We start from the raw sequence: 15221 nt of genomic DNA on the forward strand, positions 1-15221 counted from the left end.
GGGCTTTGAAGGGGGTGATGAGGCCTATCTCACGCTGAGAGGAGACTAACGGGGTGCAGGATGGAAGTGGGGAGACAGGCAGGAGGGGAGACGAGGCAGCTGGGCCGGGGTTGGGGGTGCACGGACTGTGTTTGTATTTTGCAGGCAGTGCCGACAGGCTCTACTGACGTGGCAGCCGCACAAACCCGTGAACAGACTGCGGGGCGCCCCGCCAGGCCCCCGACACAGCGGCCTCTGGTGCTGGAACCCTCGCGGAATCTCTGGGCCTGCTGACGTGCTTTCACCCTCAGGTTGTCACAAGACTGGGTTCCTGTCTTTGGGGTGCCTGCTCCCTCGTGTGCACTCTCTTAGATCACGCGCTCTGGGGGACGCCCACTGTCGTGTCACCAAGCGGCCAGTGGAATGACCCACCTGTCCCAGAGGGGCCTCCGACGAGCCCTGGAGCCTCATGGAAGACCTTGAGCCAGTGGCACCAGGGACACGGCACCCAGATTCCCGCCCCACGGAAACTCGGAGCTCATAAAGCCTTGGATCAAACGATCCTAAAGCTGTGCCACAAGACGGAGAGAAAGCTGGCCCCCGGAGGCCTCCCGCCCCAGCGCTGGATGCACACTTGCTCTTTTCTTTTCCTTTCTTTCTGTTCTAGAGATGAGCGCCCCGTTAGACTAAGACGGGTGACTGGAGAGACGTCCTGAGTGGGGCTGAGGTCGTGGCCTTGTGCCCTCCCCCGACTGGTCACCGGATGCAGCACCCGGAGGGGGTGTGGACTCAGGTGAGACACCTCTGCAGGTGACGCAGTCCTGAAGGGGTCTGGGCAGGCCATTCCGGCCCACCCCGGCCCACCCCTTACCAGGCCTCTTGGGTCCCTGGTTCTGGGGGCTGGAAAATATCAACCCTGGTGCCCACTGTGGACTCGAACCCGAGACCCTGGGGTAAGGGCCTTGGGTGCTGCTCCTGAGCCAAGAGCAGATGATGGGGACGGGGAGAAACCATGAGGTGCTGGGGCTGATATGTGTAGGATTACAGACGGGCCCCAGCCCCTCGTTCCCTGGGCCAGCTGTGTCCTGGATGATGGGGACAGCACTTTCAGGGCACACAAGTGTCTTCCTGTGAATGTCCAGCACCCAGGGGACCTCACTGAGTGGGGGGCCAAGAGGACACAGAATGGGGGTCCAGTAGCAGAGACCCAAGGGTGGCGTCCCCTCGGGGCTCCTCACGGCCGGGCCTGGAAGGGATGCTCGGACCCCACACTCAGCCTGGCAGGCAGAGGGACTGGGGTGCAGCCCCCGGGTGGGGTGGAGTGGGGGGCGTGGGGGAGCCCTGAGTGGGTGCTGCGAACCCCCTCTGCCCTACACCCCGCCACCCAGTCCTGAACACTGCTGGAAAAAGCGCAGCGGCTTGAGCCCTGGACTCCTCCTGGGGAGGGAGCCCGAGTCTGGGAAATGCGTGAGGTAACAAAAAAGGAGCCAGCCGTGCCGGGGGCCCCGTCCCGGTGGGAGCGCCTTCCGGCTTCACCCTAAACTCTTCAGGCAACTGAAACCCGCCCCAGCACCCTGGGTGGGGGCCGTGGATGCCCCCAGGCCTGTGTGTGAGCCCCCCAAGCCCTCCCGAGGTGAGGTCACACTTGAGCCAACCGCAGGGGCGCTGACGCCGGTTTTCTAGAGCCCCCCACTGGCCGGGCCTGTCCCTGTGCCTCCCGCAGGGGGTCGGGGTGGCTGGGGGGGTGGGGGTGCTCCCGACCTTCTGCCCTGCAGCTACAGCACCCTGGGTGGTGTCCACAGCGGCTGCACAGGGGATGGTGGGGCCTGGAGTTCATGGGTCTCCCCCGCCCCAGGGACCCTCCACAGAGAACCCACTGTGAGCAGGTGCCTCCGGCAGGACTCGGTGCGTCCCTTCCTCCTGGACGTGGGGTGGCCATGCGGGAGTGGCGGGGGGCTGCTGGGGCCGGCTGGCTAGCTGGTGTCCACAGCTTGGCCACCTCCCTCCTCCCTGTCCCCTGTGAGTGGGGGTCCTGCCCAACACAGAGCCTAGGGCCTCCTGGGAGCGGAGGGCCTGGACGGCTACGGTGGCCCCACCCCAACATGTCAGGGGCCGAGGCTGACCCTCACCGCTGTGGGGAGACCAAGGCTTCCAAAGAAGCACGGACATCTTTGGCCGCTCACACCTTCAGGACGGCTGGTGTACAGTGAGGGCGACAAAGTCGAGGTCAATCTGCTGAACCTTCCACCGCATTCCCCCAGGAGGTCTGCAGGTGAGTCCGGCCCCCACCCCCAAAGTGGGGCTCCGAGCCTCCTTTCAGCTGGGGCCGGAGCCGCCGGCCTCCTGACGTCCCTCAGTGGGCTGTGTGGCTGGCTGGGCCGTGCACGGGGTCACCGGGCCCGGACGCCCGTGCACACTCTGTGGCAACTCCCGGTGGGCAGGATACCTGCCGTCTGCAGGCCCAGGAGCCCTAGACCTGGAGACCCAAGGGGATCGGCCGCCCTCCAGCCCTGCAGGTGAGCTCAGGGGGCGTGTGCTTTACACTGTGCAAGGGAGAAATGCCAGGACGTAAGCTACTGGGCACCAAACGAGGACACTGTGGGACCTGCTCGTGCAGGTGAAGGGTGACAGGCCCCAGGGCCAGGCCTCCCGGTCCCAACCACTCGCACGCAGCAGCCGGGCTGGACGAGGCTGACCACAAGGCAGAGGCCTGAGCGGGGGGAGCCCTGCTGGCTGTTTGCACCACGAGACGAGGCCTTGGGGCACTGCATGGAGCCCGGGCTCCCAATGGAAGGCCGGGTCAGGACGCGGCACTGGCAGGGAACCCAGCCCCACGAGACAGAAACCGGAGTGGGGAACCAAGACCAGCAAGCAGGCGGCTCCCCCGAGCCCACGAAGGGGCCCCTGGGCAGGTGCAGCTGACCCGTGGGAAACTGTGATGCACGGAGCGTGGGTGCCAACGGGGCGCACGCGGGTGTGGCGGGCACGAGCCGCCGTGCTCGCTGCACCCTCACAGCCCCTTTACTCACATAAGGCATGCATATGTGAGCCTGCCAGAGGAGCACACACCCCGAAACAGAACAAGCCGAAGGCCGCTGGATTTCTTTTTCTTTCAATAGGAGACTTTAATCCATGTCAGAGACAAAGCGAGGCCGAGCCAACCACCGGCTCGGCTTCGTTACAATGAAGAAATGGTTTCTTTTCGATGCAAAGAAGAAATTTAAACCACAGTGCTCGTACAGCACACGACTGCTCAGTTTAAAGTGAAATCTTAGCCGCACGTCATCTAAAAGTAATTAAAAGTCAACGCAGCCGGGCTGGGAGGGGCTCTCGGGGTCGAGGCGGTGCTCGGGCGTTGGAGCCTCCCCGGGGCCGGTGCCAAGCTCGCCTCGCCCTGGAGCGGGGAGGACAGACACGGAACAGAACAGAGACCAGGACCCTCGAGTCATCGTGAGAAACAGGCAGTCCACACGCAGTTCTGCGTGGTTTCCCTAAAACACTGTTTCCACATAAATACAATAAACTCTATTATTGGTATGTCACAAGTGCTAGATAAACTTTTTTTTAATATGACAAATGTTTAAGTAGTCCTTTTTATTTCTCTTACAATAAAAAGTACAATTCTTAAGAATAAGTTCAATAAGACGCAAATTTTCCCCCACTCTCCTTCAAGGTTTTGTTTCGTTTTACAGAAAACTTCCATCTTTTGTATCTGCAAATGTCATGAGAGGGGAAAAGAAAAGGCATTTTTTTTTATTTCCCCAAAGCTGCCAAGCGTGGCGTGCAAAATCTGTATACAATATAAAGACATGCCAACCGTACAGCCCATGCAACCTCCAGGTGTAGGAAACTTAAAAAAATATATTCATATATATTTATATATATATTTATATATGTATCAATGCCCATAAAACGCATGGGCCCAAAAGTCTACAAAAAGAAGAATGGAATGAGTACATGACTGTGAGCAATAAAAAAGGAATGTTCTGGCCAAAAATAAAAACAAAAAACTCCATCACTAGTGCTGCAAAAATCAGACTTGCTTTTATGTCAGACCACGTTAAAACGGTCCTTTCTCTCAAAACAGACTTTTTTTTTAAAGTAAAGAAAAACTGAAACACACTGACAAAGTGGCCCTTCCAGATGGGGCCACAGAAGGCCGGGAGGCCGGGGTGGGGTGCGGCCCTGGCGATCCGGGCTGAGTGCGGGTGCCCGCCTGCCTGCTGGTGGGCTCGGGAAGGCGCGAGGACAGTGGACGCCGTGAACCCCGGGGGCGTCTCGGGGGTCCCCTCGAAGGGATATAAAGTGCTCGCCTGCTGACTCCCCAGCCAGTGCCCCGAAGGCCTTTGCAAACGAAGAAAAAGGCCCAGGGCCCAGGGCCCAAGGGACACCTGCAGGGAGGGCGGCCATGAAGGGCTGAGGGTATCTTTAGAGCAAAACCAGCAAAGGCTCGGGGCTCTCGGCCGGGCCATGAAGGGAGTGAGCAGAGGAGCAAGCCCGCTGCCTGGGGGCCTCTGCCCAGAGGAGACCCAGCGTCCAGCTCCCCATCAGTCTTGACTGCCGATCGGTCCCTGCTGGCAGTAAAAGAAGGCCGGTGACAGAGGGGCCCAGGCCTGCAGGGACGGGGCAAGGGGGCCCGAAGGGCTCGGAGCCAGGGCTGGGGGGAGGCTGAGGGCCCGGGCAGCGCCAGCCTGAGCTCCTCCTGCCCTCGGCCCCAGCTCCCATCTGGTGCCAAATCCAAGAACCTGCATTCCTGCGGCCAGAGGGCCAGCTGCATGCCTCTTCTGGAAGCTACCCTGTAAACATTAGCAGACCTAGAAGCTCTGCCTGGGGACCTTCCTGTGAACGGGCTGCACTTGGACTTCTGTCCACCCGTCTGAGCTCTACACGCTGGGGGAGGACGCTGGTGGCTTCACAGCCGGAAGCTAAGTTGCCAGTAAAAAAGGGGACCCTGCCGGTAACTGTTAGGAGAGCAGGGCAAAGCCTGGCTGCCTGGGCCAGGAGTCCCCGTCCCTCCAGGCTCACGGGAGCAGGAGCCTCGGGTCCTGCACCGGCAGGCTCCGAATGCAGTGCCCTGGCCGTGTAGCTGCGGCAGAAAGACCTGGAACGGGCGGCAGGTCATGCTCGGCCCGATGTGTTGCTGACATGCCGAAAAGGTCTTTGGAAAACTGAAGTGAAAATTCTATCCCGACGATGTGGTCAGAGAAGCTGAAAGTGAGTCTCGTTAGTGCTAAACCACCCATGGGGCCAGTGCGGCCCTGTGCCCCTGCTAGGCAGGAGAGAAATGCCACCGGGTGCAGAAGTGCCACTGGCGCGAGGCAGGACAGTGCTGGCACCTGCACGGCCATAGAGCAGAGCTCAGGAAAGACTGGCCGCAGGTGTCAGAGACCCCGACACTCTTCTCACTCCCTCCTCACTCTCTCAAAATAAACTGATGGCAACTGTTCCGGGCCTCCGCAGAAAGCCGCTCACCACACCGTAAGGAATAAACCAAACCAAAATAATAAAGAAGAAACACCTTTGAAAGTTAAAAAAAAAAAATGTACAAGCAAGAAATAAGAAAAGAAAAATGGTTCAGACGTCAAGACCATTCAGGAAACTGCCGAATGGTGAGGAAAAATGTAAAATCCACAAAACAACGCTTCTTCAGGATCTTTTTGTGAAAAATTCATACAAAAATTAACAGCAAATTCATATTCTTTGCTATAAAAAAACTCATTAGGTACATATGTGCATGGAGGTTTGGAGGGCAAAAAGTTTCTGTTAGAAAACAATTAAAACAAAAGTACAAACTCCTCGGGTAGTTGCCCAGTGGTGAATGTGTCGGCGATCTGAAAACAATCCATTCTAGAGTTCAAAAATCCATGGGTTCCAAACTAGATTCCTTTCCATAAGCACCTTTGTTTGTAATTCACAAGTTGCTCGTTCGCCAGGGACCTTTACAATCGGCATTTATTTTATATATATATACTTTTCTATAAATGCATTATAAATATTTTATCAAGATTTCATAAGAATCAAGTTTCTTAGCTTGGAATACATTGGAATATATATTATACATATATATATATTTATATCTAAAATTTAAGCAATACTTCATGCTGCTTGCTGTTAGTGAAAAGCCTTCCGACCGTAACACTGCAGGTGTGCCTAGGGCATGCGTAACGACCAAGTGGAGACGCTCAACTGCTCCATGACATGTGAGAAAAGAACACTTTGGATTCGTTTAAAATTTGTTGGACTCCAAAACTCCCAACAGTGTTTGCCACTTTTTTGGCAACTCCCTCCATTTTTCTTAAACAGCAATAAAGCCAAGGGGGGAGGCGGGCGCAGCCCCCAGGGCACGGCTGGTGCCCACTCCCGGCAACCGCGCCAGCCCCGCAGCAGCCGCCGGCTCGCCCGGCAGAGGGAACGGCCCCACCAACTGCCGCTGTGTATTTTTCTTAAGGCATTGTTCCTCGGACTTCAGAAAACCCAGCCACAAAAATCCACCAGAGCAATAAAAAAAAGGCACAAACTCGCATCTTCCAATGGCTTTGAGAAACTAAAGCCGGCTCCTCAGGCTCGCACTTCTGGTTTTGTCCAGGTGTTTTTCCAAAGGTCCGTCCACTCTGTCCCCCAGCCGCAGACCCCTGGGCTCACAGAGGCCAGCGCCTAGAGAACTTTCTCTTTAAAAAACATAGGCTACAAGATGAGTCGAGTGGTTTACACGGAGGCTGTGGAATTGTGGGTGATAAACTTTAAGCACCAGTTTTACTCAAGTTGGTTTTGGATTATTAGATCTTTGATTTCGTTTCCCCTTCCCGTGCCGGCTGGGCGACTCCGCCGGAGGGGCCGGGCCTCTCATCCGCGCGTGGCCCTGGGGTGCCTGCGGGGCCCGAGTCGGGAGCCACAGCAGGTGTGTGCCAGCGCCTCGGTCCACGGACCTGGAGGCAAAGACGTTCCCGTGAGCTGCTGGCCACCCGGCTGTCCCTGTGCTCCCTCAAACACCTCACAGGACGCAGGGGCAACGCAGGGGACTCCTCGGCTGAGCTTCAGGACAGACAGACAAACAGAACGGTGGCTCCGGGAGGGCTACAGGGGCGGCTCCTCTTCCATGGGCTCCTCCTCCGGTCTGTGGGCGGGTGGGGGACAGGGGCAGGCGGGGTCAGCGGGGGGCCACTGGGCTCTGCGACCCCTCCCTCGGCGATGCTGCTGCCCCCCACGGCCCCTACAGCCCCCCTCGACTCCCAACCCCTCCCCCGGCCCCCTCGACCCCCAACCCCCCAGCCCCCCTCGACTCCCAACCCCTCCCCCGGCCCCCTCGACCCCCAACCCCCCAGCCCCCCTCGACTCCCAACCCCCCCAGACCCCTCAACTCCCAGCCCCCCAGCCCCCCTCGACTCCCAACCCCCCCAGACCCCTCAACTCCCAGCCCCCCAGCCCCCCTCGACTCCCAACCCCCCCCGGACCCCTCAACTCCCAGCCCCCCAGCCCCCCTCGACTCCCAACCCCCCCTGGACCCCCTCGACTCCCAACACCCCCCAGACCCCTCAACTACCAGACCCCCCTGCCCCTCCTCCCTGTCCTGCACCCCGAGAAGTCGGTTGTGCCGTGGCTGCAGGTTGGGAGGTCTGTCCCTGTCCGTCCCAGCGCTGCCATGGACTTGGGGCGCCGGGTCCCCAGAAAGGACCCGGCCAGGAGGAGCAGCCACCGGGGAGCAGGGCGCTCACCTCTTCTCAGCCGGCTTGACGCCGACGGACAGCGACGCCATGGCGGTGACCGTCTCGGCCTCCTCGTTCTCGCACGTTTGCGCCTCCACCAGGGAGTGGGCGGCCGTGCCGGCCACGCGCTGCAGGGAGCGCCAGTACTTGCCTGGGGGGGACACACAGTCACACGGGCGCCCCGGACGCACGGACGCACGGACACTCCAGCCGCAGCCCGAGGCGCTGCCCAAGCCGGCCTCTGCGGTGTGGAGAGTGTGTGTCACGCAGCCACACACGCACCCCGCCAGGCTGCTCTGCAAGTGGTTTTCTCCAGAGGCAGAAGCACCCCGGCTTCGGATGGGGGTCCCGGTCGGGCCACGGCCCTTGAGCACCGATGCCTCGGGACCCGGGAGCTGCCCCAGCGTGGAGCGTCTCAGCCGGGACTCACCGGACGCTCGGGTGCGACTACGGGACACGTGAGGAGGGCAGTGCAGCCGGCTCCGGAGAAGCCCCCAGCACCAGGGGCTTCCTGCCAGGGGCGCCCAGCGAAGGGGTGCTGGGTGGAGCCCGCCTCGCCCCTGTGCACACGGGGCTCCACCATGCACGCTGTGTGCAAGGGCCGGGCTGGGTGGCCCTGGCTTCCACAGGTAGGCTCTGTTGGACCAGGGGCGGACCGCAACCCGTACCCTTGGGGGCCGCCTGGCAGCAGCCCCGAACCGCCCCTCTCCAATCCCGCTCTCTCTCAGACCCGCTCATTCTGGCCACCTCTGGGTCTCCACCTTCCCTGGGAATTATGTGCACAAATGTTGATAGGCGGCGCCTGAGAATGGACGGGGGTAAGTTCCAACCCAAAGGCCAAATAAGGCAGGCCTGAGAGAGCCACCTTCCCAGGGCTCAAGGCGCTCCCTCACGTCTCCCTGCCTGCAGGATTCTGACAAGCCCCCAGAAGTCCACCTGAGCGAGCCGCTCCTCGGGCCTCCCTGAGCCTCCCATGAGCCCCTGGCAGAGGCCGGGCCCAAGCTGTGCTTCTCAGTGTTGGGGGCTGGCAGGCGAGACCAGCTGTCTCTACAGGCCCTGCCCACTGTGCCAGCCAGCGGGCAGCAGGGCCACATGGGTACGTGAGGCAAAGTTCGAACATGAGCTCCGGGTCAACCCCACAGGGTAGCCCAGATAGACTCGTCCCACTCTCCCTCTGGAGCTCTTCACGGCCAGCTACTCGAGAGAACAATGAAAAAAAACTCCTGGGCATCCAGCCCTGACCTGACATGTGCTGGGTGCCGAGGGGGCACGGACCTCACCCACTCTCCAAGTGGGAGCCGAGCAGGCAGAGGGCGGTGCCGGTGGCTCCAGAGCAGCCAGAGGCTGTGTCGTTCCCTGCACTGCCCACGGGCGATCTCAGTAAACGGCCTGGCAACGAGCAGAGCCCTCCCCTCCAGCCCTGTTAAGCTGTGGCCCCTGCCCGCTGTGGTCCGAGAACACAAGGGAAGCTGGTGAAGACAAGCGCTGCTCCAGCTGGGGGGGCATGGCGAGGGGGTTCTGGGTCCCAGAGCCCAACTGGGTGGGCCCTGGGGCACAGGGCGGGGTCTCTGCGCAGCCCCCCCCCCCACAACTGACTCAGACCCTTGTGGCCCCCACACATGCTGCCAGGGTGCTGGACACGGGGGCTCATCTGTGTGTGTTGGTGTGTGTCCTAAGAGCTCCATAAACGTGGATGAGCCCTAGTGCTGCAAAGACAGGCCAACACCTGAGCACCTCACAGGACGGGGCTCTGGGCCACCCCAAGCACCGGGGGTGAAGGCAGAGGCACCCCAAGGGGCTGAAGGGCCGCCCCCGCCACCGTCTCCCTCTGCTTTAGGGGTGCTCGGCGCTTACAGGGCGGGACTGTACTCCTCAGTCAGGGGTGTCCCAGGGCCCCACACTCCCTCTGGCCCTGAGGTCCCAGGACCCCAGACACAGGTCACCCCTGCAGGTGCTGGGGGCTGGTGCGTGCTTCAGCCCCGAGGCTCAACCCACCCGGCCTGGGAGACCGAGAGGATCAGCTGGTGCTCAAGGAGCGTCTCAACCTCAGTGCTGGCTGAGAGCCAGGGCTCCCGCTGGGCGCCTGGGGAGCACCCACAGGGAAACGAGGACGGAATGTGAGGGGTGGAGGGGCAGGGTGGGCTTTCCAGCCGAGCACCTGGCCAGGCCACTTACTATGGATTTCAATGACTTTCTCCATGGAGCGGACGGCGTTCGCATTGGGTCTCTGCTGTAAAACCTTCTCAGGGAGAGGATCGAGCTGGGAAAAGAAGGGGAGAAAGGCTGTCAGTGCAACCCTGTGTATTAAACGAGGTGTGAAGAACAGAGTCATCTGCTGGGTGCACTTGCTAACAAGGAGGAGAAACCTAAGAACCCCACCTCTACTGCAATACACAGACAAAAATTTGCTCAAAAGGGGTGAAAGCTATAACCCTAAAACTCTTAGGAAAAAACACAAAGGAAAACTTTCAGGGCCGTGGATTTGGCAGTGAATTCTCAGATGTGACACCAAAGGAGAAAACAGGTAATACAGACCTCATCAAAAAACAAACAAAAAACCAACGAAAACAAACAAAACAAAAACAAAACAAAAAACCAAAAAAACTAACAAGCCAAAAAAACTTCTGTGCATCCAAAGACATCATCATCAAAGTAAAAAGACAATCTACAAATGGGAGAATATAGTTGCAGATCATGTATCTGATAAGGGTTTAACACCCAGAATATATAAAAAACTCCAACAACTCAACAGAAAAAAATAAAATGCAGCCTGTCCATACAATGAGATGATATTCAGCTATAAAAAGGAACGAGGTCCTGAAACGTGTGACAACACAAATGAACCTGAAAGACATCATGTTGAGCGAAATAAGCCAGGGACAAGAGGACAGATGTTGCATTATTTCACTTCCATAAAATGCCTTCTGCTGATTACAGAAGACACATGTGAACACAGAGGAGGCCGAGAGTCGGGGACGGAGGACGAGGCGGCAGCACAGCTGTGGAGGCAGGGGGGCGCAGCAGCTTACATGTTACGACAGTCACGCAAAAACCACAGTGGCTTAAAGAAGGTCATTATATAACAACAAATACTTCCATTAGTCAAAAGTATACAATAGTTTTAAATTTGTAGACTTTGAAAGATAGTTTTAAAATACAGAAAGTAAAAGTTGACAGAACTAAGAGGAGAGATGGATAAACGTAGCATCATGGTAGATTTCGACACATCTTTCTTAGATCAGATAGACAAGCAGAAAAAATCAGTAGAGAAAATCAGAATATGAACAACACACCTAGAGAGCTTGGCTTACAGGACACGAGCAGAAGACGTCCCAGCATTTCAGACCCGAGCGCCGACCACACAGGCCGAGCACGTGTGGGGCCGTGACTCAGTATCCGTGAGGACTCGCTGCCTGGCAGAGCTCCCTTCCTTGCCATGATGCAATTTGTTAGAAATCGGTAACAGAAAGAGAACCAAGTACCCTTCTTTGTGGTTTGAAATTAAAACAAAAACACCAACTCATGGATCAAAGAAGAAATCGCAACGGAAATGAAAAAATGTTTAGCACTAAAGAAATGATGGAAATGCTACGCACCACGCTGCGTGGGATGCAGCTAACCCGGCGCTGGGGGACACTTAAGGTTTCAATGCACATGTTAGAAAACAAGACTAAGTGAGCGTTCCGTTTACGGAGGCAGCAAGAGGACCGGTGAGCCTGCAGTGTCCGTCAGCCATCCCGGGAGAGGCGGGCATGCAGCTGGCTGTGAGGGCCCTGAGTGAGGGGAGGGGGCTGTGGGGACACACATGGGGCCAGAATGTCAGGCCCCGGGATGGGGGCATCACGGAGGGAGAGGAGGCGGGTGAGAAGGAGCTGCAAAGAAGGGGAGAACCAGGGGCGGGTGTCCTTGCGGGCAAGGAGAGTGCGCTGGCCGCCAGGGAGGGAGTCCATACTCCCAAAGGGGCATGTGCTGACCACTGGCTCAAGCCATGTGGAGCCTGGGTCGGGGGTGAGGCGAGAGCCCCCAGGAGGAGAGGAACTGAAGACAACTCTCCCAGGGTTTGGCCTCAACAGGGAGCAGAGAAATGAGACGATGGCACCCACTCAGCAGAGGAAGCTCGAGGAACGAGGAGGCTCGTCTGGCGCCAGCTGATGGAGAGCAAATGGACGTTGGGGCCGCTTGCTCGGCACAGGCCTTCTTCAAGTCCTTCGAGCCACTGCAAGCACAGCCCGCCAGGCTCTCGATGCACCACACGCGCTGGCCTCCGGGCTCTGTCCTGGAAGGCGGTGCTGGTGGGACCTGTGTCCTGGAAGGCGGTGCTGGTGGGAGCTGCTCATGAATTAAGCAGCCGCAGAAGGCTGTGCTGGGCGAGCCTCCCGCAGAGCCAGCCCTTCCCCAGGAGGAATCGGGCTGCAGCGTGGTGCGCTGGAGGGGGCACATGGGACCCCAAGGTGCAGTGAGTCCTGATGGGGAGACCTCCAACGCTGCCCCGGCCGCCAGCGTTTGCCTCCACTCGGTCCTGCGGACTTTAGAGTCCACATCCGGAATTACGGTAATTTAAACACGACCTTTAAAAAAGCTGCCTTGGCAAAAGTGGGTCTGACCAAACGGGATGTAAAATAAACGAAATACAGCTTCAGTGGCTGAGAGATTTCAAATGGAGTCGAGAGGTCACTCTGGTGGACATTCTTATGCACCATGTAGATAACACCTCTTAGGTTTTAGTGTATTGGAATAGCTAGAAGTAAATACCTGAAACTATCAAACTCCAACCCAGTAGGCTTGACTCTTGAAGACGATTGTATAACAATGTAGCTTACAGGGGGTGACAGTGTGATTGTGAAAACCTTGAGGGTCATATTCCCTTTATCCAGTGTATGGATGGATGAGTAGAAAAATGGGGACAAAAAACTAAGTGAAAAATAGGGTGGGAGCAGGGGGATGATTTGGGTGTTCTTTTTTATTTTTATTTTTTATTCTTATTCTGATTCTTTCTGGTGTAAGGAAAATGTTCACAAATACACTGGGGTGATGAATGCACAACTATATGATGGTGCTGTGAACAGCTGAGTGTACACCATGGATGACTGTATGGTATGTGAAAATATCTCAATAAAACTGAATTAAAAAAAAAGTGGTTCTGAAAACACTCAAAAAGGACACTGGACTTCAAGGAAAAGAAAGCTCTAGATCACACAGATCGTTTTTGGCCTAATCGAGGAGTCCTGATGCTTTGCTCTCTTTTAGGATGTACGGAGGCAGCTCGTCTACGCTCCAGTTCACAAGTTCTCACAACTCACCTGAGAAGGATCAAAAGGTTGAGTCCACCTGAAGAATTTAGACGAGTTTGGGTGCTTTTCAAAATAGAGAAAACTCTATTGGTGTGGAAGGGTGGGTTATGTACCCCAGAAAAGCACCTTAATCCATTCCCAAGGGTCTGAACACATTGTACGTAAGACCTTTGAAGACGTCATTTTTAGTTAAAATGTGGCTAACTCAGGCTGGGCCGTGGTCCTGGAGGCTCGGAAGAGAAAGCCCAGACGAGGACCTGAAGCTGGAAGTCAGTGGAACCTGCAGCAGAAAGGAGCTGGGCCACGTGCTCTGCCGCGTGACTGGAAGGCCAAGACCAAGGTCCACGGGCAGCCCTGGAACACCTCTGTCTCCTGGGAGAAAGCATCACCATGCTCTGCCTTGATTTTGGACTTCTCCGGGCCTCAAAGCCATTTGCCAATAAATCCCCGTTGCTAAAGCTGACCCCTTTCAGGGCACTTGCTTTAGAGGCCAGGAAACAAAGGCAGTTGGGAATATCTGGGCCTGGGACAGGAAACCTGAAGTAGATCCTGAAATAGTGGTGGCGGCCCCTCCCCAGCCAGGCACGGGCTCCTCTGTCCTCCCAGGTACCCCTGGCCCGAGCCCCCAGGTGCTGTTCCCTGGGCTCACTGGGGATTCAGGGCACCACCTCGACTGTGGCCAGGCCCCCCGTCCTGCTTGGAGACCCCTCCTGCCCTCACTGCTCCGAGGTTAGGGCCCAAGAACTGGGGTGAAGAGAAAGGAAAGGTTTCTAGGGAGCACCTGCCACTATGCCCTCACCCACACGCTGAGGGCGCCCCGAGCTGTCGGCTGCCTTCTCCTGTCTGCCTCTGCCCTCACTGGATGTTCATTTCCCCAGATCCGTGGCTGCTCCCCTCCTGAGTGCAAGGTGCAGGCCACCTTCGGGTCCCCACGCCCCGCGCAGAGGAGCTGCTGCTCTGTATTCTCAAAAGCGCCTGCAGGCCAGCCCCGCCTCCCTTCCTCCCCGTTTCACGTCATCCTCTTTTCCCAGAGGGTCCTGTCCCACCTCAGACCCCTGCTTGCATTTCTATAAGGGCTGCCATTCTCTTTGGAACAGAACAAGGTATTAAAAAATAATTGCCTCCACAGCTGAGTGCCGTGAACACAGGGGTTTTGTTGCAGGCCAGGCGGTGAGTGCCGAAGAGGAAGGAACATGCCGGACAGGTGGGCTGGGGCCCAGGGCCGGGCGGAGCCGCTGGCTGGAGCCGCTTATCCATTCACAGAGGGCCAGCCGGAGGCTCCGGACCTGGAAGCCACGGGGAGGCGAGCTCACCGCCTCTTCAGAGAGCGACCGGGACCCTACCCCGCCGTCCCCGCTGCCGCCACAGCGACTCCCCTCCCAGGGCCCGGGGCTGTCGGTTAAGGAGGACGCGGGAGCCGCCGGAGCACGCGCGAAGCCCACGCAGACCACGCAGCCCGAGGCGGGCCTGAGTGTGGGCACCTGAGAGACGGACAGACAGACAGAGAGACAGGAACAGAGGGATAGAGAGACAGGGAGGAGGGCAGGGGAGGGGATGGAGAGGCAACAGTCCGACTGGCTGAGGCAGACACCATCAGCACAGCCCCTCTCCCTCCCGTCGCTCTCCCCCTCCTCTCTCCCCCATCTCCTTCTCTCTCTTCCCCCCACCCTCTCTCTCCTCTTGCTTTCCCTCCTCCCTCCCTCCCTCCGCCTTTCCCTTTCCCTCTCTTCTCTCTCTCACACACACACACACACAAACAGATTTGCTAAGTCACTTTTCACACCTTACACAAAGAGCTAAACTCTGGTATGAGAACCATTCACTTGTTTTGACAGCAGAGCTTAACCTCGGCCTCCTCGGATGCCCTCCCACATCCTGATGGGGACTAGGGTTTATGAAACAGGTGACATTTAACTCTGAACTCCACCCAATTCTAGAGAAAATTGGCCCAAACCAAAACCTGCCTCCAGGGTAAAGCTGGAGAGGTGCAATGGGCCCCCAGCTCCCCCTAGGGCCTCCCCGTTTCCCAGGAAAGTCGGAAGTAGGGCCCTCTTGGCCTCATACCTGCTCCCCTGGGTGCACTGCTGTCTAAATTGCACCTTGCAGTAGTTCTGAAGGATTTCCACTATCACTAAGAGTTGCAAACAACATAAAACTGAAACTGTGAAATGCCGTGGTTCTCGGGGCTCTGTGGCCCCTCAGACACATGAGTCCTGGTTAAGGGACACTCGGAGCAGGGCTTCTCCTT

General features: G+C 57.6%; 1 protein-coding gene across 7 annotated transcripts in view; it reads right to left on the bottom strand.

Annotated features, from left to right (window-relative positions):
* Positions 1-3089: 3089 nt before the first annotated feature.
* Positions 3090-15221, bottom strand: part of HDAC4 (histone deacetylase 4) — a 367147-nt gene continuing 355015 nt past the window's right edge. For all 7 annotated transcript variants that reach the window (XM_037849277.1, XM_037849273.1, XM_037849274.1 and 4 more), the window contains exons 25-27: positions 9858-9942; positions 7692-7833; positions 3090-7093 (exon numbers count right to left, since the gene is read on the bottom strand). In XM_037849277.1, coding sequence (XP_037705205.1) covers positions 7054-7093; positions 7692-7833; positions 9858-9942 — 267 coding nt within the window. In that variant the 3' untranslated portion in view covers positions 3090-7053. The remainder of the gene's footprint in view (positions 7094-7691; positions 7834-9857; positions 9943-15221) is intronic.

Source organism: Choloepus didactylus, chromosome 9 (genome assembly GCF_015220235.1).
Source record: "Choloepus didactylus isolate mChoDid1 chromosome 9, mChoDid1.pri, whole genome shotgun sequence".
Taxonomy (NCBI): domain Eukaryota; kingdom Metazoa; phylum Chordata; class Mammalia; order Pilosa; family Megalonychidae; genus Choloepus; species Choloepus didactylus.